General features: G+C 42.3%; 2 protein-coding genes across 2 annotated transcripts; both read left to right on the top strand.

Annotated features, from left to right (window-relative positions):
* Positions 1-73: 73 nt before the first annotated feature.
* Positions 74-5741, top strand: LOC110538407 (proteasome activator complex subunit 3). Its single transcript, XM_021625214.2, has 11 exons — positions 74-285; positions 853-885; positions 1056-1118; positions 2430-2534; positions 3244-3298; positions 3540-3655; positions 3793-3861; positions 4021-4088; positions 4193-4247; positions 4333-4419; positions 4545-5741. The coding sequence occupies exons 1-11, from the start codon at positions 241-243 to the stop codon at positions 4623-4625; spliced, it is 777 nt and encodes a 258-aa protein (XP_021480889.2). The 5' UTR covers positions 74-240; the 3' UTR covers positions 4626-5741.
* A 13271-nt stretch (positions 5742-19012) lies between these two features.
* Positions 19013-22410, top strand: LOC110538408 (primary amine oxidase, liver isozyme). The gene is made up of 4 exons (XM_021625215.2): positions 19013-20657; positions 20862-21147; positions 21257-21389; positions 21514-22410. The coding sequence occupies exons 1-4, from the start codon at positions 19100-19102 to the stop codon at positions 21826-21828; spliced, it is 2292 nt and encodes a 763-aa protein (XP_021480890.1). The 5' UTR covers positions 19013-19099; the 3' UTR covers positions 21829-22410.
* Positions 22411-22993: the final 583 nt, after the last annotated feature.

Genomic DNA, 22993 nt, shown 5'->3' with positions numbered 1-22993 from the left:
ACCGTTAATATAACACACGGACGTAACTTTTTTTAATCAATATATAATCTTGTATTTTAAAATAATCCACGAGAAAAATAGCTAGTGATACTTTTTTTTTGGTCCACGTGGTTGTTTTACGAGTCGCATCTTTTCTACGTCATAACTTGATTTCGAAGCAGTGTGCGGCAAAAGCAACAACGACCCACTTAAAACCGTTTTTGTTTTGTTTATATCAGCTAATTTGATTTGTTTCAAATTATGTCTTCAAAGGGCATTAAGGTAGACAATGACCTCAAAACAAAGGTAATGTTTTCACAATTACTTTGACGCAGAAATGGAATAATTGAGAATGCTTGCCAGGCCTAGCTAGGGAGGTTAGCTACATTTTGCTCATTGCTTATAGTAGCTAGCTACGTTATTAGCATCATATTATTAGCATCTATGAATGTTTTATTAGAGAATCTGAGCTCAGTCAAGTGGTGTTTGTTTATCTATCCTGTTGAGACCTGACAGTACCGATTTGTTTGTTTGTGTACAGTATCCCGCACCACGCACGAGGGCTGTCTTTTTCTGCAGAAACTTAGCTAGTACGTTTAGTAACTAAATATTTCCCACTTCATCTGCTATAACACTACCAGTTCTTGGGGAGAACGATAACATTAGCATATGTACAGAATTAACTAGATAGGTCGCCTGCAAGCTACAGATAAAGACACGGAAAAACGAAAAAAAAAAACGGGTGGTAAGAACAGCTGCTTCCATCAAATGGCACGTGGTGTTATTGGACTGTCTGTCATTCAACGTGCTTTTTCTTTATCATCACATGTCATAAGATGTGTTCGAAAAGTTATTATTATTATTTTCTCATAGGTTGACGCCTTCAGAGAGCGGATCACGGGTGAGGTGAGTATCAATATTATGTCAACATGTTCTTATTTTAGTTTTTTGATGGTCCTAGTCTTCTATTTCAGAAATTTGACCAACAACCACAAATAACTGTTAGGAGGCATCATGTATATACTGATGCTGGTGCACACGTGACCATTCATTAAAAAAACTTTGTTCTTTACTAGGCTGAAAACCTGGTTGCAGACTTTTTCCCCAAAAAGTTGCTGGAACTTGACAGCTTTCTGAAGGTAATTCATATTCTAATAACAGGGATTGTATTGTTGTACATTTCTTTGTCAAAATAGAATCTAGGTTAATCCAGAAGCCCTTAAGTACTGTCACAGCTGACATGATGTGTTGTCAGCTGTGATGCGTTGTCCTGGCACCACCCTTGTTGTCCTGGATGTGTGGTGGCAGGACAACAACCTCTCCCTCATCAGCAAGGCAAAGGAGCTGATCATGGACTACATGAAAGGAGGGCCGAGCACGCCTCCATCGACGTGGCTGTAGTGTATGTAGCGGGTTGAGAGCCTGAAGTTCCTGTGTCCATATCACTAATTAACATGGTCCACACTAGAGCTGGGACGATAAACTGAAAATTATCAACACCAATCACAAGAATTTTGCTGATATCAATCATTACAATAAGTAGCCTATACTAGAGAAATTTTAAGTTAGATACATTTGCTAATATGGGTGATTGTTAATGGGACAGTTGATGGCTACAAACATCAAACCAGTAGTAGATAATAAAAAAAATAATCTGTAGTGCACATTGTTATAATTTATCGTTATTGCATCAATTCAGGCAATTTATTGTGCTATGGATTTTTGTCCATATCACCCAGCTCTACTCCACACGCCAACACATTTGTGAGGAAGGCATGACAACTCCTCTTCCCCATTTAGGAGGCTGAAAATATTTGGCATGGACCCTCTGATACTCAAAGTTCTACTGCTGCACTATTGAGAGCATATTGGCTGGCTGCTTCACTGCTTGGTATGGCAACGGCTTGGCATCCGACCGCAAGCACTGGGTCGTACGCACTACCTTTCAGTGCCTCGATACCAGGCGGTGTCAGAGGAAGGCCCTAAAAATTGTCAAGTACTCCAGCCACCCAAGTCAGACTGTTCTCTCAGCTACTGCATGGCAAGCGGTACCAATGCACCAAGTCTGGAACCAACAGGACCCTGAACAGATTCTACCACCAAGCCATACGATTGTTAAATAGTTAACCAAATAGCTACCTGGACTATATGCATTGAACCTTTTGTACTCTTTTGACTCATCACATGCTACTGTTTATTATCTATCTTGTTGCCTAGTCACTTTACCCCAACATATGTACATATCTACCTCAATTACCTTGTACCCCTGCACATCGAGTTAGTATAGCCAAGTTATCATTATTCATTGTGTAATTATTCCACGCGATATTATTTTTCAATTTCTCTCTGCATTTTTGGGAAGGGCCCGTAAGCATTTCACTGTTAGTCCACACCTGTTGTTTACGACGCATGTGACAAATACTTTGATTTGATTTCTTCATCCTTTCCAGGAGCCCATTCTGAATGTCGCAGACCTGAAAGAGATCCACTCAGAGATAAACATCAAAGTACCAGACCCAATCATTCTCAACAATAGCCATGATGGAGTAGATGTGGTAAGTTCATGGATTCTCATTTGCATCAAATCAGTATCATGAAAGTGTATACATTCAATACCAAACATGATTTAGTCAATTACATGTTGAATTTTTTTATTTAACTAGGCAAGTCAGTTAAATAAGATTTATTTTTCTTACAATGGCAGCCTAGTGGGTTAACTGCCTTGTTCAGGGGCAAAATGACAGATTTTTACCTTGTCATCTCAAGGATTCAATCTAGCAACCTTTTGGTTAGTGGTCCAATGCTCTAACCACTAGACTACCTGCCGCCCCCATGGTTACAGATAACACCTGATTTAGCAAATCAGATCTTGATTGAAGACTATGAAAAGTAGAATCAGGTGTGTTACTGTTTGGCTGGAACAAAGACCTGCAACCACAGTTAGCAAGCATTTGTTTATATTGGCGCTGCCTAACAACTTCATTAGTCTGATTACAAGGGTATGTTCCACATCTGAAAAGAGTCTACCCTGAACAAAGTGGAGGATAGCCAACACCAGTAGTCTCTCACTCACTTTAACATAACACTGTGAAAGAATGTTAATGAGACATAAACAGAATGGCTCATTGACTCTCAGCAGGTCACTGTGCTCAAAGCTCTTGACCATTACTGTTCGAGGTAGAAAAATGTGGAACCCCTTTGATCTAGGGAGACCTACCTGTAACAGAAGTAATGCCTATGTTAACCCAAGGTTAATGTTTATAGCAAAATTCCAGAAAACGGAAAATGGAAGATGGACTAGATGATGATAACTGTCAAGGTAAACCCTACTGCCTGTTGTCATGCCATTTAATACTTGCATAGTAAGTCTGATGGCATTGCTGTACTGTAAAATACGCTTGTTGATATCTCTTAATGTCTGTCAATGCCGACTTATGCCAGAACCATTCATCTTCAATACATTTCTTGATAGAAGAGTAGACTACACTTGACTGATTTGCAGTATTCTATATTAGCTAGAAGCTGCTTGGATGTTTGACCTCTCAATCCCACCTCTCTAGATGGCCCCAAGGTGTTTGCCATGCCAGGGGGGATGATAAAGAGCAACGGCCAGCTGGTGGACCTGATCGAAAGAGTCAAGCCAGAAATAAGAACCCTCATAGAGAAATGCAACACAGTATGTACCCACAAACACAGCCATTTTTCTTTGAGGGATTTATTGATTGCTTTTTGAGGGCTCTCCCACTCTGAATTGCTTAGTGGAGATCTACTGTTAAGAAATGACTGTCTCATCTGTATGTCTCTCACTCTCAGGTCAAAATGTGGGTCCAGCTCTTAATCCCCAGAATAGAGGATGGTAACAACTTTGGTGTATCCATCCAGGTATTATACTTTCCCATCAGTATGAGTGCAGAGACATTCACATGTCTAGCTTCTGGTCTACTTTTCCAAACATGAACAAATCTCCAACACTAGGGGGCAGTACTTGCAGTCTTTTGCCTTTCTGTCAGATGATGCTGGCCTTGTTGTTTCTGTTTACAGGAGGAAACTGTTGCTGAGCTCAGGACTGTGGAAGGAGAGGCAGCCTCTTACCTGGACCAAATTTCCAGGTATGCCACAGTATACACTACCTTGTGTTTTTATTTACTTCACAAAAATCCCTTATGAATCTACAGCGGTTCCTTGGACTGTCTCAAACATTTGTTTTCAACAGGTATTACATCACCAGAGCGAAGCTAGTCTCAAAAATTACAAAGTACCCTCATGTGGTAAGTGTTAACTGCATACTGTTTACATCCACATCCAATCTGCTGCCCTGAGTCCTCTCGTTGTTGACCATCCATCTGTCTGCAGGAGGACTACCAGCGCACGGTGACTGAAATAGACGAGAAGGAATACATCAGCCTCAAGATCATTGTGTCAGAGCTGAGGAATCAATATGTGAGAAATACATGCACACTGTTCTGGCTCTGTTCAACCAAGTTGTATCAACTTTGTTGTTAGCCTGTCATGTTCTGGTGCAGATATTTGTTTACCGTAATAACCAAACCCCCATCTGCTTGCAGGTGACATTACATGACATGATCCTGAAAAACATAGAGAAGATCAAGAGGCCACGAAGCAGCAACAATGAAGCCCTCTACTGAACACTCCACTTATCCTCTTCTCACCAACTCCTAGTAACAGCCACATTGGCAACATTTAGATATATATTTTTTTCACTAATTAGTCTTTTGACCAATCAGATAAGCTTTGAATAGATATGATGTGATTGGTCAAAAGACCAATTAATTAGTGGAACAAAGCTCCAAATTGGGTTGCCTGTGTGAATGCAGCCATTGACTGTAACGGGGGCTTTGTTCTGGACTATTATCATCAATTCCCTCAAGGTGGACTTCAAAAGAACCTCCTTAGACATGTTCTGAAACATCCATGTTTCCAGGACTTGTGAGAAGGTTGTACCTTGATTATGGATTTTTCTCCATGTCGACCAATCAAGCGGGCTTGAACTGAACTCAAACATGGCCGGCCTCCACAAGGTTGGTAGGAGGTCAGATTAAACTTTTTGTGTCCTTGTCCATGTCTGTGTGCTTGTAGTGTATATGTCTTGTCTGGAAACTGTCATGGGAGTTTCACAGGTATACTTTGTCTGTTTTATCTTTAGTTTTGTTTTTAAGGAATTATTTTTACGATTCTGAAGTGCTTGGTGGTAACTAAAATTAGCTGTATGTGAGATTGTCAAGGTGAGTGTGTGGGAATGCTCAGTCTGCATTTTAGCCGTAGTGTAGCTTGCAGTCCTGTCAGTTATTTTTTTATTTAGTTTTACTTAAGGGACTACTCACAAGTACATTGTGAAGGACTATGTTCTGTTTCCAGCACAATATGTAATGCCCATCCACTCCCACTCTGATCTTGGGAGTTTCAATTGTGTTAAAAGCCAGATGATCTGTAATTTTCTCACATCCAGATGCTATGTGATGAGAGAAGTGTCTTTACTGTATCTCTCCCTTAATTGTAATTTTGTTTTAAGAATAAATATTTTTACTTAATACATCCTTGAGAGAATTACATGGTTTCTCACCTATTGTATATGCTGAAACTGTTGTCTCAAAGAGCTTGTGTATTTGAATTCAAGCCTTTTTGTGAAAATTATTAACCTCAGGATGAGGGGGCAAAATACTTCATCGCTAGGTTTCTATCTAATTTGCAACAGATATTCATACAAATGTGATCAAATCTGCATTAAAAGCCTTTCCCCACCAGAGGTGTTTCCATCAGACACTTTTTTTGTGGACATTCTTACGTTTCCATGGCATTTTCCGCTCCACCGATAGTTTTGGTACGCAGTGTTGCGATAAATGGCGAATTTGCCCAATCTGGTTCGCATGGTCTCTAGACAAGTTTGCTGATAGTGTACACTGGATAGGTTAGGTTAAATGATAAGAACAAGAATGTGTTAATTGGCAGTTAAGCACCGATCATGTCACTAGCATACAAATTAAGACCCTCGATTTTATTGGAAAGGAGCATCAAGTTCATCACTGCACTTTCAGCACCCTGTAGTGTAGACAACTGCATGCTTTACCAAGTTGCAGTGGGAGGACCACACAACATGCAAATCTACCTCAACGTGATGAGTATTCTATCAAATTGCGTAAGAAATCATTTCCACCGCAATTTGTCGCACAATTAATTTTACCGACACAAAGAGCCCACTATGTCGTACAAAGAAATTGTGAACATTTACAAAATTATAAGGACACATCCTGTTTCTATCACACTTGTCGTGATGTATTTGTATACGGCAGGCCTTTACTCACATAAAAACTGTTGATGGATACATGGTTATAGGGTAACTTTAATCTACTACAGCAGTATTCAACCCAATTACCCTAAGAGGTCTGGAGCCTGCTGGTTTTCTGTTCTACTTGATCATTAATTGCACCCACCTGGTGTCCCAGGTCTAAATCGGTCCCCGATTAGAGGGGAACAATGGAAGAAAAGGAAAAAAATAATTGGCATTGGCTTCGAGGTCCAGGGTTGAGTTTGAGGGCACTACACTATGCACTTGAGTAGTGGTGATATAGAGATAGGGAAGTGCACCCAAGAGGTAATGTATAACAGGCTAAATAATGGGAAATAATCTAGAATTGGCTGCTGGTTGGTCAAGGGCAGGGTTGTGTAGGTTACTTTCTAAATGTAATCTGTTAACCAATGTAATTTTGGGATTACCCAAACTCAGTAATGTAGTATGATTCATTTCAGTTTGGATTACTTTCCCCTTGAGGCATTAGAAGACGAAAAGGACACATCAAACACATTTGGTGTGTCATCATAGTGGTCTCTGATTTGTGGTTAGACACACTCGGGTGGATCAAATTTAAACTTGAGCATCGGTGTACACATCACGGACAAACTGAAATGGTCCACCCACACAGACAGTGTGGTGAAGAAGGCGTGACAGCGCCTCTTCAACCTCAGGAATCTAAAGAAATTTGGCTTAACACATAAAACCCTCACAAACTTTTATAGATGCACAATTGAGAGCATCCTGTCGGGCTGTATCACCACCCACAACCGCAAAGCTCTCCAGAGGATGGTGCGGTCTGCCAAATGCATTACCGGGGGCAAACTTCCCGCCCTCCTGGACACCTACAGCACCCGATGCCATAGGCGGGGCAAATAGATCGTCAAGGACACCAACTACCCGAGCCACTGCCTGTTCACCCCGCTATCATCCAGAAGGCGAGGTCAGTACAGGTGCTTCAAAGCTGGGACCAAGAGACTGAAAAACAGCTTCTATCTCAAGGCCATCAGACTGCTAAACAGCCATCACTAGCACACCAGAGGTGGCTGCCTATAGACACAGATTAGGAATCACTCGCCACTTTAACAATGTTCCGTATCTAGCATTACTCATCTCATATGCACACTCCACAATATTCTACGGTATGTTAGCCACTTTTGTGGAGAGGGTAGCAAGTTTTAAGTTCCTCGGCATACACATCACAGACAAACTGAATTGGTCCACTCACACAGACAGCATCGTGAAGAAGGCGCAGCAGCGCCTCTTCAACCTCAGGAGGCTGAAGAAATTCGGCTTGTCACCAAAAGCACTCACAAACTTCTACAGATGCACAATCGAGAGCATCCTGGCGGGCTGTATCACCGCCTGGTATGGCAACTGCACCGCCCTCAACCGTAAGGCTCTCCAGAGGGTAGTGAGGTCTGCACAACGCATCACCGGGGGCAAACTACCTGCCCTCCAGGACACCTACACCACCCGATGTCACAGGAAGGCCATAAAGATCATCAAGGACATCAACCACCCGAGCCACTGCCTGTTCACCCCGCTATCATCCAGAAGGCGAGGTCAGTACAGGTGCATCAAAGCTGGGACCGAGAGGCTGAAAAACAGCTTCTATCTCAAGGCCATCAGACTGTTAAACAGCCACCACTAACACTGAGTGGCTGCTGCCAACACACTGACACTGACTCAACTCCAGCCACTTTAATAATGGGAATTGATGGGAAATGATGTAAATATATCACTAGCCACTTTAAACAATGCTACCTTATATAAATGTTACTTACCCTACATTATTCATCTCATATGCATACGTATATACTGTACTCTATATCATCGACGGTATCCTTATGTAATACATGTATCACTAGCCACTTTATACTATACTATGCCACTTTGTTTACATACTCATCTCATTTGTACATACTGTACCCGATACCATCTACTGTATCTTGCCTATGCTGCTCTGTACCATCACTCATTCATATATCCTTATGTACATATTCTTTATCCCCTTACACTGTGTACAAGACAGTAGTTTTGGAATTGTTAGTTAGATTACTTGTTATTACTGCATTGTCGGAACTAGAAGCACAAGCATTTCGCTACACTCGCATTAACATCTGCTAACCATGTGTATGTGACAAATAAAATTTGATTTGATTGATTTGATTTAAATTGTGTTTACATATTGAATCACCCATTTCATATGCATATACTGTATTGTATTCTATATTACGCCACTGACTGTTAAACAGCAATCTCCAGCACATCAGAGGCTGCTGCCTATAGACAGATTAGGAATCACTGGCCACTTTAAGGAAATGAAACACTAGCCACTTTAATAAGGTCTCCATATCTTGCATTACTCATCTCATGTGTGTAAACTGTACTCTATACTATTCTACAGTATCTTAGTCACTTTAATTGTTTAAATATTGCATCACCCATCTCATATGTATATACTGTATGCTTTGCCACGGTATCTTCGTCCAATGCCGCTCTGACATACATATATATATATATATATATATGTGTATGTGTATATATATATATATATATATATACATATATATGTATGTGTATATATGTATATATGTATGTGTATATATGTATATATATATGTGTATATATGTATATATGGCCTATGGCATCGGGTTTTTCAGTCTCTTGGTCCCAGCTTTGAAGCACCTGTACTGACCTCGCCTTCTGGATGATAGCGGGGTGAACAGGCAGTGGCTCGGGTAGTTGGTGTCCTTGACGATCTATTTGCCCCGCCTATGGCATCGGGTGCTGTAGGTGTCCAGGAGGGCGGGAAGTTTGCCCCCGGTCACGGATGTTTATATGAAATGTTTGTATATAGTGAGAGTTTAGAGAGCCATTGAGTCATCGGCACATGACATTACTGTATACAGAACAGTGGTTGTGTTGAGTAGCATTAGTGCCTGCTGAGATGTATTGTGCTCTTATATTTGATACAGTTGGTTCTTAAAGGTAAGCCTTGTCAGTGTGGTGTCGGGGTTACATCTGATCCTGACCTAAACACTGGTCCAATACATCCAATACAGCTGTAAATGCAATCCTTTGACGTGAATGTTGTTAATGAACTCTTAAAGGGAATGGTTGGTGTGGCTGGTCATCGCAGATAAAATGTGCACCTCTCACAATATATACAACTGACAATCGTTCCTTTACCGCTTTCTTCAGAACTCCTCTGCAAAATGGTCGCTCAAGGAATGTATTTGTTAGTCAAATGGATATTGATAGTCCTTGGCATTGCCTCAGTGATAGAAACATTGTTCTAGTATGGCTTAATACGAGAGCTGTGACAGCAGTGCAACAATTCCTTGCTCAACCTCTCCACCCTATAACGGTTGAACACAACGAGCGCAGCGTTGTTTTTTCTGACCTATCGTCAAGTACGCGAATACAGAGGCACAATTCCAGGCTTAAACATTTCGTACGATCCACAAACTATGCCTTTTCATTACTTTAATCGACTTTTCTCTGCCAAAAAAAGTGGATACGCTGCTCTACCTGGATGACAATGGACCCAAGCTGGTGAGAGAGCCGAGGAGATTAGGCCTGGTTCACAGTTGGCGTTCCAATTCATCCCAAAGGTGTTCGATGGGATTGAGGTCAGGGCTCTGTGCAGACAAGTCAAGTTCTTCCACACTGATCTCAACAAACCATTTCTATATGGACTTTGTTTTGTGCACAGGGGCATTGTCATGCTGAAACAGAAAAAGGCCTTCCCCAAACTGTTGCCACAAAGTTGGAAGCACAGATTTGTCTAGAATGTCATTGTATGCTGCCGTGTTTAGATTTCCCTTGACTGGAACTAAGGGAACTAGCATGAACCATGAAAAACAGGCTCAGACCATTATTCCTCCACCAAACTTTACAGCCGGCACTATGCATTTGGGCACATAGCTTTCTCCTGGCATCCGTCAAACCCAGATTCATCTGTCAGACTGCCAGATGGTGAAGCATGATTCATCACTCCAGAGAACGCGTTTCCACTGCTCCAGAGTCCAATGGTGGCAATCTTTACCCCACTCCAGCCGATGCTTGGCATTGCGCATGGTGGTCATAATCTTAGTGTGGCTGCATGACCATGGAAACCCATTTCATGAATCTCCCGACGAACAGTTATTGTGCTGACGTTGCTTCCAGAGGCAGTTTGGAACTCGGAAGTGAGTGTTGAAAACGTTATGCTCTATGCACTTCAGCACTTGGCAGTCCTGTTCTGTGAACTTGTGAGGCCTACCACTTCGCACCTGAGCTGTTGTTGCTCCTAGACGTTTCCACTTCACACTTACATTTGACAATTGAAGCTTAAGCAGGGCAGAAATCTGACAAACTGACTTGTTGGAAAGGTGGCATCCTATGATGGCGGCACTTTGAAAGTAACTGAGCTCTTCAGTAAAGCCAGTCTACTGTCAATGTTTGTCTAAGGCAATTGCATGGCTGTGTGCTCAATTACACCTGTCAGCTATGGGTGTGGCTGAAATAGCCAAATCCACTTATTATCCACATACTTATATATATCGTGTAGCACATTTTTATGAAATGTGTGTTTTTAGCCTTTTTACATTTTAGCGATTTAATTTCATATCCCTGCTCTTCATGGTCTCTACTAACAGGAATGGTGCAATATTTATGCCTCACCAACTGAGTGTCTGCCTTTTATCCCATATCTTTGGTGACTGATTTGAGTTTTCTTACAGCCCTCTGAGTGGTCAAAGTTAGTGCCACTACTGATGCAGGAGGGCTAGGGGAGTTGACCAATCAGGTTCAAGTAAAGATTTTTTTCATATCCATTTCTAAATCGACTGTTATTATCAACCGGCTGGTAGAGCATGTACTAAGGTTAAAGGGCTAAAAATCTGTGTGCGTGGGCCAATTATATAAATTTTACAACATGACGACACAATCAGAACGATTGGGAACTATCTCACTTTGGGAATATCTTTACATGACACCGTGGCCTACACCTTAAACTACTTTACCATAGAAATATACACTGAACGAAAATATAAACACAACATGTAAAGTGTTGGTCCCATGTTTCATGAGTTGAAATAATCATTTGTGTGCACAAATTACTGATGTCAATGTTGTGAACAGTGTCCCACGGTGACGGTGTGGGTTAAGGTATGGGCAGGCATAAGCTACGGACAACGAACACAATTGCATTTTATCGATGGTAATTTGAATGCACTGAAATGCTGTGACGAGATCCCGAGGCCCATTTATTTTAAGGTATCTGTGACCAACGGATGCATATCTGTATTCCCAGTCATGTGAAATCCATAGATTAGCGCCTAATGAATTTATTTCAATTGACTGACTGACTTATGTGAACTGTAACTCAGTAAAATCTTTGAAATTGTCTGTGGCTTTTATATTTTAGTTCTGTATATCTACTATTTGTGATGCATAATTACTATGGTGATTTGGAATGTCCAGTCAATTAGCATTACTAGTCATTCTACAGATTAAAAATTGGCCTACAAATGGTTACATAATTTGCATTATGACAGCTGGATCTACTGTGCCATTCCCCAAAAACTGGAAAATAAACTAAAATATAAAACACAGCAGTCATGCAGAGAAAGGAATCCGAAAATCTACCCCTAAACCTTATTTCAATAAGTCAAAATACGTTTCTATTTACTCCTCAGATACCCGCAAACATGAATTTCCAAGACTGTGTCCCTGTACTAAAACTGATATGTTATTCATTTTTGAAGTCACAAGCCTGAAATATTGACTATAGACTGCTGACACCCTGTGGAAGCCATTAGAATTGCATCCAGGAAGCTAATTTTCAATATGACCTTATACGTGCCATTCTAAGAGGATGGTCTCAAAAACATCTGGTTGGTTTTCTTTGGATTTTCTTCTACCATATCTATTGTTATATTCTCCTACATTATTTTAACATTTCTACAAACTTCAAAGTGTTTTCTTCCCAATGGTACCAATTATATGCATATCCTGGCTTCAGGGCCTGAGCAACAGGCAGTTTACTTTGGGCACGTCATTCAGGTGGAAATTGAGAAAAAAGGGGCCTAGCCCTAAGAAGTTTTAAAGGGAAACTTCACCACGACACTATTTGGTTTGTTTTTCCAGTCTCACTACATAATTATGAGGGATGAGAGGTGTTTCAGACACAATTATGCAACATAACGCTATTTTTTAAATTTTCGAGCCAGGAGAGTTCAACCAATGACATCATTGGTAGATTGATGGTAACACTTTCCAAGAAGCTCTAGACGATGAATCTGTTTTTTTTTCTTTACATACTAACATAGAGACGTAGTTAGCTTGCAATATAAGCTCTCTTCACAAGTGGTAGAGTTGTTCAGTGTAGTATAATTTTGTGAGTCCAACTACTAGCCAAATTGAGCTAGCTAGCTGTTTGCTATACCCAAAATGTACTGTAGCCTAATGTTATAGCTAGCTAACGTTAGCTAGTTCGCCTCGGTGCATCTTATTAGAAGCAAAACTGGATAAAGGTTTTGATGATGACAAAAGGTAAAGGAATGACTTCGGCATTATCACTCAACTACCTGTGGGTTGTAACTAGCTAGCTAACGTTTGTCTATGAGATCTTATTCTGCATTGTGCTGCTACATTAGGAATACAGAGAGTACACAACAATTGCCCATGAAAGTCTAGTGTTTAGGTCATTCTCATACAGACAATACCACTTGATGGTCTACAGATTATTTTGGATGTTTGTTCTATGTGGGGAGAAGCTAGGCACAGGACACCGAATCCCCTTGCCTGCATGTGTTGGGGCCATTCAAGCAATTTATCCCTCACAAGATGAACAGTATAGTATGTTGGATACAAATAAGTGATGACTTGAGGAGATGTGAAAAGTCCATAACAACAATCTATCCCTTTTATCAAAGTAACTCCCAACACCTCAATGCACCCACCATATGCAAGTATTCCCTTGGTAGAAGTGTAATATTTATTATAGGCGTTGGTAGTACATTTTTCTTCTACTCCATACAGTGCATTCGGAAAGTATTCAGACACCTTGACTTTTTCCAAATTTTGTTATGTTACAGCTTTATTCTAAAATTGATTTAAAAACAAATTCTCAGCCGTCTACACACAACACCCCATAATGACAGTGACATTTTTTGTTGTTGTAAATTTATAAAAATACCTTATTCACATAAATATTCAGACCCTTTGCTATGAGACTCGAAATTGAGCTCCGGTGCATTCTGTTTCCATTGATCATCCTTGAGATGTTTCTACAACTTGATTGGAGTCCACCTGTGGTAAATTCAATTGATTGGACATGATTTGGAAAGCCACACAACTGTCTATATAAGGTCCCATAGCTGACAGTGCAAAAACCAAGTCATGAGGTCGAAGGAATTGTCCGTACAGCTCAGAGACGGGATTGTATCAAGGCACAGATCTGGGGAAGGGGACCAAAACATTTCTGCAGCATTGAAGGTCCCCAAGAACATAGTGGCCTTCATCATTCTTAAATGGAAGAGGTTTGGAACCACCAATACTCTTCCAAGAGCTGGCCACCATAGTTTGCAAATAAATTAATAAAAAATCCTACAATGTGATTTTCTGGATTTTTTTTCTTCTAATTTTGTCTGTCATAGTTGAAGTGTACCTATAGTGAAAATTACAGGCCTCATATTTTTAAGTGAGAGAACTTGCACAATTGGTGGCTGACTAAATACTTTTTTGCCCCACTGAATATACATAAACTCAGCAAAAAAAAAGAAGTCCTCTCACTGTCAACTGTTTATTTTAAGCAAACTTAACGTGTTAATATTTGTATGAACGTAGCAAGAATCAACAACTGAGACAAACTGAACAAGTTCCACAGACATGTGACCAGCAGAAATGGAACAATGTGTCACTGACCAAAAGTAACAGTGTCTGGTGTGGCCACCAGCTGCATTATGTACTGCACTGCATCTCCTCCTCATTGACTGCTCCAAGTTTTGCCAGTTCTTACTGTGAGATGTTACACCACTCTTCCACCAAGGCACCTGCAAGTTCCCAGACATTTCTGGGGGGAATGGCCCTCACCCTCCAATCCAATAAGTCCCAGATGTGCTCAATGGGATTGAGATCCGGGCTCTTCGCTGGCCATGGCAGAACACTGACATTCCTGTCTTGCAGGAAATCACGCACAGAACGAGCAGTATGGCTGGTGGCATTGTCATTCTGGAGGGTCATGTCAGGATGAGCCTGCAGGAACGGTACCACATGAGGGAGGATGATGTCTTCCCTGTAACGCACAGCGTTGAGATTGCCTGCAATGACAACAAGCTCAGTCCGATGATGCTGTGACACACCGGCCCAGACCATGATGGACCCTCCACCTCCAAATCGATCCCGCTCCAGAGTACAGGCCTCGGTGTAATGCTCATTCCTTCAACGATAAACGCGAATCCGACCATCACCTCTGGTGAGACAAAACTGTGACTCGTCAGTGAAGAGCACTTTTTGCCGGTCCTATCTGGTCCAGCAACGGTGGGTTTGTGCTCATAGGCGACGTTGTTGCCGGTGATGTCTGGTGAGGACCTGCCTTACAACAGGCCTACTATCAGTCCATGCAGAGATTGAGCGTTCCTGGTGTAACTCGGGCAGTTGTTGTTGCCATCCTGTACCTGTCCCGCAGGTGTGATGTTCGGATGTACCGCTCCTGTGCAGGTGTTGTTACACATGGTCTGCCACTGCGAGGATGATCAGCTGTCTCCCTGTAGCGCCGTCTTAGGCGTCTCACAGTACGGACATTGCCATTTATTGCCCTGTCCACATCTGCAGTCCTAATGCCTCCTTGCAGAATGCCTAAGGCATGTTCACGCAGATGAGCAGGGACCCTGGGCATCTTTCTTTTGGTGTTTTTCAGAGTCAGTAGAAAGGCCTCTTTAGTGTCCTAAGTTTTCATAACTGTGACCTTAATTGCCTACCATCTGTAAGCTGTTAGTGTCTTAACGACCGTTCTACAGGTGCATGTTGTTTATGGTTCATTGAACAAGCATGGGAAACAGTGTTTAAACCCTTTACAATGAAAATCTTTGAAGTTAATTAATACAAATAACTTTGAAAGATGGTCCTGAAATGGGAACGTTTCTTTTTTTTGCTGAGTTTATGTACAAGAACTAGCAATATTTATACCACAATGCAGTTGTGACCATGCTAGGCATTCCATATTATACTACAACATCACTCTAAATGAATATGGATGTTGTGTTGGTGGAGTGTTCTAGGCATGGTCCTTAATGTTCTTCAGCTGGTGAAGCTTGTCTTGTCTTGGGCAATGGCAGCTGGTCTGGCATGTAGGACCGCACCTGTCGACGGTGGATCCAGTTGAGAATGGGTGTCAATAGGCACGTAGCTAACATTACCTACTGGACCAGCCACTCGTTCATTAAACATTAGCTTGTGAATAACTATTGAATTTGATTTTTATGTCGACATCGACTGCAAACTACAAGCAAGCACATGCTGCTGGAGTAACATGTTTGATGGGGTTGCGCCTTGGTCTCCTCGTTACAACGAACGTGACACCGATATACTCAAAGTGATCTACAATTCTTGGTTTTCTTGTATAAACAGACATTGAATTTGCTACAACTTATCGGAGTTCCTCCTGAAATGCAAATGTTTGTGTTTCCCTGGAATACAACATCTGAAAGTTGTCACAAGGGAGAGAGGACTCATAGGAGAAGGAAAATGAGTGGGCCACGCAGCTCGTGCACTGGCCAGGAATAAATTAGTGAATTATAGAAACATATCTCAGTAAATCTAAGTCGAATGGCAGGAAGGTCAAAGGCTAGAAAATATATAGGTCAGGGATGGGCAACTTTTTTGATGGGGGTGGGAGCCAGAAAACAATTCTGAAATCGTCACGAGGGGCCGCAGAGGCTCGCAGTTCTCCATACCCACATCGATACCCACATCGATACCCACACATGCAGCCTAGCGTTTTGTGTGCCCTAAGCCAAACATTTTTTTAAATGTTTATAATTATGAATTGTGTTGTTGTATTGGATCAATAGAATATGGGGAATAAAATGTATCCAAATATACCAGTTAATCCTGAAATGAAACCTAGATTCCTTAGTTGAAGCATAAAAAAGAAAGCCATCCATATCACGGTCACCAACGCCCCACTACCAGATTAGCTAAACACCTTTTTCTCATGATTCGAGCGCAATGACCCTAAACTGCCAAGGAGAGCCCTGATGACAACGTGGGCTACACACCCAGTATCCACTGAGGACATATGTAACTCATTCAAATGGTTTAACCCTCACAAGGCTGCCGGCTCAGACGGCATTGCTAGCCCTGCCCTCAGAGCATGTGCAGACTAGCTGGCTGTTGTCTTCTCTGACATTTTCTCTCCCTAGGTCAGGCCGCTATACCCACCTGCTTCAAAGATATCCACTATCATCCCTGTGCCCAAGAAATGGAAAGTAACTGAACTGAATGACTACCAACCAGTAGCACTCACTTCCGTTATCATGAAGTACTTAAAGAGGCTAGTCAAAGACCATATCACCTCCTCCCTCCCTGACACACTCGACTCTCGACCTGACAGTTCCACGGACGACGCAATCGCTATTGCACTGCACACTACCCGTAGCCACCTGGACAAAAGGAATGCATATGTGAGGATGCTGTTAATCGACTACAGCTCAGCCTTCAATACCAAATATTACAAAGCTCACGGCCCTGGGTCTGAACTCCTCCCTTTGCAACTGGGTCCTTGGTCTCCTGACGGGACACCCCCAGGTGGTGAAGGTAGGCAACATTACCTCGTCGACACTGATTCTCAACACAGGGGCCCCACAAGGGTGCGTCCTCAGTCCCCTTCTATATTCCCTGTATACACACGACTGCTTGGCCTCACACAGTTCCAACTCCATCATCAAGTTTGCTGACAACACGACAGTAGTAGGCCTGATTACCAACAACGACAAGAGAGTTTACAGCTAGGAGGAAGGCACTTTGACGGCGTGGTGCCAGGTAAACAACCTCTCCCTCAACGTTAGCAAAACAAAGGAGCTGATTGTGGATTTCAGGAGGAACAAGGCTGGACATGCCCCCATTCTAATCAACAGGGCCGTGGAGACAGTCAATAACTTAAAATTCCTTGGTGTACACATCTCAGAGAAGCTGAAATGGTCTAACCACACGGACAGATGAGGAAGGCACGATAGTGACCTTTCAACCTCAGGATGCTGAAGAAATTCGGCCTGTCCAGAAGGGCCCTCACAGTGTTCTACAGGTACATCATCGAGAGCATACTGTCGAGCTGCATCACAGCCTGTTACGGCAACTCCACCGCCACGGACCGCAAGGCACTTCAGAGGGTGATCCGTGCAGTTGAATTCACTATTGGGTGCACACTGCCTGCCCTACAGGACACCTACCACACCAGGTGTCGCAGGAAGGCCAAGATGATCATCAGGAACCCTGTTCTCCCTGCTTCAATCACTCAGATGCAAACAGTTGTAAGGGATTTCTGCCCTATGTTCATACAAGAGACCACAGGAAACTTATTTGATCGGAGGTTAGTTTGTTTAATAAGGATTGCAACCCGGAGTAAACATTTACAGTAATTTGCAAGTAACACACTCAGTTCTGGAGATGGTGTTTGCCCTATTAATCCCCTACTATGGTTCACCCCGCCCAGGGTGATGTCCCTTAACTTTAATACCATATAAGCTCATAATTATCAGTTGCTAATACAAAACTGTCTCTGCTAGCCGTGTTTTGAGGGTATGCATTGTTCGTTTACATTTAGGCCTACATTGTTTACAAACATTGGTGTCAAACAAGCTTATATTTTGGCTTCTGATGGGGTAGGTCTACAGTTGAACTAGCTCATGAGGCATTTATAACGTAGCCTATTACTCATGAATCAATGGGTAGAGGCTATATAATTATTTTAATGCCTATATCCAAAATTGGATGTAGCAACTAAGAGTTATAGCTGTGTTTGTTGGTTAGAATAAGAGAGCTCCTTTTACGGCTTGCCTCAGAAAGAAAAAGTGAGGAGCGCTATACACTATAAACCTACTTCAAACTGAGTAATTTCAGAAAGGCTGCCAAGACTTGTGGCTTTCCACTTACATCAAATGTTGGGAAGAGAATGTTGGCTGCGTTCCGAAACGGAAAACTATTCCCACCAGGGTCCAGGAAACACGGCGGGCCACAACAGACAAACCAGATTAAAGGTGTTTTTCGACAGTGCAGTGAGACCCAGGCTAGTGAAAAACAACAAAACCATCAATTGTTTTGTCTGCGCGTAATGCCTTGTTTATAGAGGCTTCCCAACTAAAATAACCATTATAGTGTATTTCAACTTCAAGACGACGATGCTCTTGCACACCACATTTTGTGTAAAAATAGTTACACATTTAATTTTCTATCTAAGCCTACATGTACAAATAAAATATCTGTAAAAATTATATCAACATAACCAAGTCCATTGAACAAGTATTTATTTGACAGGAACGCAATACCCTTTCCACATGGAGCATACAATATGTGCGTAAAATATACTTTACACAGGAGGAATGTTGGCCTTTATCCAAAAACGATTGGATTAAATCCCGGCAATTGCATAACTTTATTCAAAGTATACGAGAGCTTTGAATTTCTTGAGGGTGCTGCACGGGGGAGGGACGGACGGGTGTGGCTCATCCCAAATTCACTTGCGCGCCTAATCTTATGTTATGCTCCTTGCAATCGCCTCCTCTATCCAGAACACCCCAGGATGTTTAGATTGTGGTTTGGAGAATGACTTCATTAGTTAAATGGATATTGATACTCTTTGGCCTGATCTCAGTAATAGCGAATATTGTCATCGTATGTCTTTACTCAGGTAGGCTGCCCAAATGCTCCTCGAAGCCGCATCATGTTTTCAAGGGAAAACACAATGAACGCAGCGCGATGTTTGCTGACCTGTCCGCCGAGGAATATCTCCGAGTCCGCGACTATATGAGTAATCAGAAAGACTTGAATATTTCTGTCAATGCGCTTACAAAGCCTTCAGGGAATTTTCTCTTCTTAATTGATCTTTTGCTGCCAATGAAAGCGGATGCACTTGGCTACCTAGATAACAATAAGCCCAAGCCGGTGAGAGAGGCGACTGCGGTGGTTTTCTATGGCACCCTTGGGCACATTAAAGAATATGTGGTGGGACCTCTCCCCAACCCGATTTACCACCGCGATGTCACGGTTAAGAGGTATAAAGAAGAGTTGCCCATCAATGCGCGTACGGTCACCATTGGTGAATATGCACTTATTTTCAAGTTTATTAATGAAGAGGTATTTACAAAACTTGGCAAAATTGTGAAAGAAAGTTTTGATGTCAGTAAAGAGAAAACCCTGAATGGTTTCGAAGGCATGCCTCGGGGTGTCAAATCGGGAGAGAGACAGACATGGATATCTTTCTTTCGTGATTTCAGTGGGATGTACATCCACCCTGTAGGTTTGGAAGTTTTAATCAACCACGAAAGCACCAACGCGTCTCTTTGGAGTGTGAAGAGATTACTTTATAACGGACAGTACTTTGACAGTGTGGAGGATCTTATAAAACAATATGATGCCGGGACAGTGACTAAAATTGTGTATAAACCTGTACAGAACTATGCATCACTCAAACCTAGAAGTAAACCCACCGGTTTAAGCCCTCAGCAGTTTTACGCGCAGGGTAAACGCTTCAGTGTCAAGAATAATCATGTCATGTATCTCGAATGGAGTTTTGCGTTTGGTCTGAGTTCCCTCACCGGTATGAGAGTTTTTGACATTCGTTTCAAGGGGGAGAGGATAGTTTATGAGCTTAGTGTTCAAGAGGCAATGTCAGTTTATGGCTCCATCACACCCGGCATGATTCTGACTAAGTTTTTGGACTCTAGTATCGGAATAGGTCGCTTTGCGCACGAGCTCGTTCGAGGCGTGGATTGTCCATACGCGGCAACCTACATCGACACTTTCCGATACATTGACGTCAGTGCACCTCATAGATTCAGGAATTCAATTTGCATTTTTGAGCACAATACAGGCCGTCCTCTCAGAAGACACTTCTCGGACTTTTTCAGCAATAGTTATGGAGGCATGGTAAACAGTGCCTTAGTTTTTAGGACCATTACGGCCATAGGTAACTATGACTACTTGTGGGACTTCATTTTTTACCAGAGCGGCTCTGTTGAGGCCAAAGTGCATGCCACTGGATACATATCGTCATCTTTCAATGTTGACGGCAATCTCAAATACGGACACCAGGTGGCAGAAAATACTATTGGGAACATCCACACTCATTTCATCAACTTCAAAGTTGACCTGGACGTGTTGGGTAAGTGTGAACAATACATTTGACCTAGTATGAACCGATGAAAGGTCAAGCACAGTTATAAATGTCTTGTGGCCACTGAAGACCTTTTTAACCCCAGTTGGTTACATTGGTGCTGGACGTGTCTGTGAGTTATCTTTAATTTCAATGATAGGATTATAACATGATCCAATAATTAGAATTTTGAATTGGGATTTTGTACCACAGGGGTTGAGAATGTATTCCAGACCAAGGACATGAAGTTTATGAATGTTTCTTTACCCTGGATGCCGGAGCGCTATGCCATGGTTCCTCAGCTGGTGGAGGCCCAGCTAAAGACTGAGAAGGAGGCTGCTCTCCGCTACGACACCAAGACGCCACGCTACCTTCACATCGCCAGCAACCGCACCAACCGCTGGGGCCACCAACGCTCCTACCGCCTCCAGGTGGTCAGCTTCACCGGTGACAGCCTTCCAGAGACAGAGCCAGAGGAGAAGTCCATGTCTTGGGCTAGGTGAGTCTCCCTCCCCTCTCCTCCTAAGGAAGGTCCTACTTCCTAAAACACAGGTTACAGGTAGACCAAAGGCAAAGCAGTTTGACCAACTTTTGTTATTTTATTACAGGTATAAAGTGGCCATCACTAAGCACAAAGACTCCGAGCAGACCAGCAGTAGCCTGTACAGTCAGAACAACATGTGGACACCAGCAGTGGACTTCAGCAAGTACATTGAGGATGACGAGAGCATTGAGAACCAGGTGTGTTTTTGATCTAATGGCCACTGTCCTTACATATATTTTGCCACTCTTGAGATTTGCACATTTTCAGGTCATTGATAAATGAAGGTTTGGTAGTCACCAAATTAGTGCTTTTTTTGTCTAGGACCTGGTTGCCTGGGTAACCACCGGCTTCCTCCACATTCCTCATGCTGAGGACATCCCCAACACAGTTACCGTTGGAAATGGAGGCGGAGTGATCCTGAGACCACATAACTACTTTGATGAGGACCCGTCTATTCACTCTCCAGACGGGGTGTACATCAGCCCAGGGTCAGAGGGAAACTGTGAAAATAACAAGATGGCCTGCTTGACTGAAGACTCATGCACCCCAATCATTGAACCCTTCACCTACAATGGGTTTGAAGGGACCATGAAGTTTGAAGAGAGAAGAAAAAAAAGTCCCCAGTCCCAATCCTGAGTGTGCTCTGCACTAAACACTAAAATACTTATGAAAATGTGAATCTTGCCCAAGACAACATTTGAAATAATTAAGAAACAATATTGGATTTCTAATTTGGCATGGACTCTACAAGTTGTCAAAAGTGTTCCACAGGGATGCTGGCCCAAATTGACTCCAATGCTTCCAGTTGTGTCAAGTTGGCTGGATGTCTTTTGGGTGGTGGACCATTCTTGATACACACGGGAAACTGTTTAAGAGTGGAAAAACCCAGCAGCGTTGCCATTCTTGACACACTCAAACCTGTGTGCCTGGCACCTACTATCATACCCTGTTCAAAGGCACTTAAATCTTTTGTCTTGCCCATTCACCCTCTAAATGGTACACTCACTGTATATATTCAACTCAATACAGTATAGGTTTATATCTGCTCATTTGCATACTTTATCACTGCACTGAGGCTTTTTAATTCACTTTCGTCTGACCACTCTCTGTATGAGGAGGAAGCTGTAACTCTCCGTTGATTGTTTATGTTTTTACTTTACACATAAGAAATAATCTGTCTAGTTGTCTCTCCAAATAAAAATATTTGTTTAAAATGGGCTGGACCTCAGCTGTTTCCTGTTTTTTACAGTCTTTCTACTCCCCATGGTGTCTGCAGAGACCAGATCAAAGTGGGTGAATGAACTCCCCACCCCTCCTCACTTCATGGGAACGGAAGTTCTTGTTGTAATACCTTTTTAAAATAAAAAAAACGTTTTAACTCGGCAGGTCAGTTAAAAACAAATGATTATTTACAATGACGGCCTACACCGGCCAAACCCGGACGACGCTGGGCCAACTGTGCCGCCCTATGGGACAATCACGGCCGGTTGTGATACAGCCTGGATAACAGCACAATAGGGTCTGTTGCACAAGATTTTGGCATTTTTAAGGCCACTGCGAGTTTGTAATTTTCCCTCTTGGACAACCCACAGATTTTGTAACATATCTTGGCGCAGCCTCCAATCCTTACAAAAGGTGACCTGAAAATGACCTCTCCCTGGCCATCGTAAATATTTGAAGGAATGTCCATGCAGCTAACAGGCCTCTTACGCACAACTTTGTCCACATTTTGGAAAAAAGGATTTCTGCTCTGCTGCTAAGTGCCTCTTAAAGCTGTGTAGGCTACTCATCATTCATACAT

Source organism: Oncorhynchus mykiss, chromosome 12, assembly GCF_013265735.2.
Source record: "Oncorhynchus mykiss isolate Arlee chromosome 12, USDA_OmykA_1.1, whole genome shotgun sequence".
Classification (NCBI taxonomy): Eukaryota; Metazoa; Chordata; class Actinopteri; order Salmoniformes; family Salmonidae; genus Oncorhynchus; species Oncorhynchus mykiss.
Note: the sequence above shows the minus strand (reverse complement) of the source record. Positions and strands in the feature narration are given on the sequence as shown.

Coding starts and splice junctions, on each gene's coding strand:
- LOC110538407 (XM_021625214.2), top strand. CDS start 241: ATGTCTTCAAAGGGCATTAAGGTAGACAATGACCTCAAAACAAAG. Junction 286..852: donor ACAATGACCTCAAAACAAAG/GTAATGTTTTCA, acceptor ATTTTCTCATAG/GTTGACGCCTTCAGAGAGCG. Junction 886..1,055: donor GAGAGCGGATCACGGGTGAG/GTGAGTATCAAT, acceptor GTTCTTTACTAG/GCTGAAAACCTGGTTGCAGA.
- LOC110538408 (XM_021625215.2), top strand. CDS start 19,100: ATGACTTCATTAGTTAAATGGATATTGATACTCTTTGGCCTGATCTCA. Junction 20,658..20,861: donor AGTTGACCTGGACGTGTTGG/GTAAGTGTGAAC, acceptor TTTGTACCACAG/GGGTTGAGAATGTATTCCAG. Junction 21,148..21,256: donor AAGTCCATGTCTTGGGCTAG/GTGAGTCTCCCT, acceptor ATTTTATTACAG/GTATAAAGTGGCCATCACTA.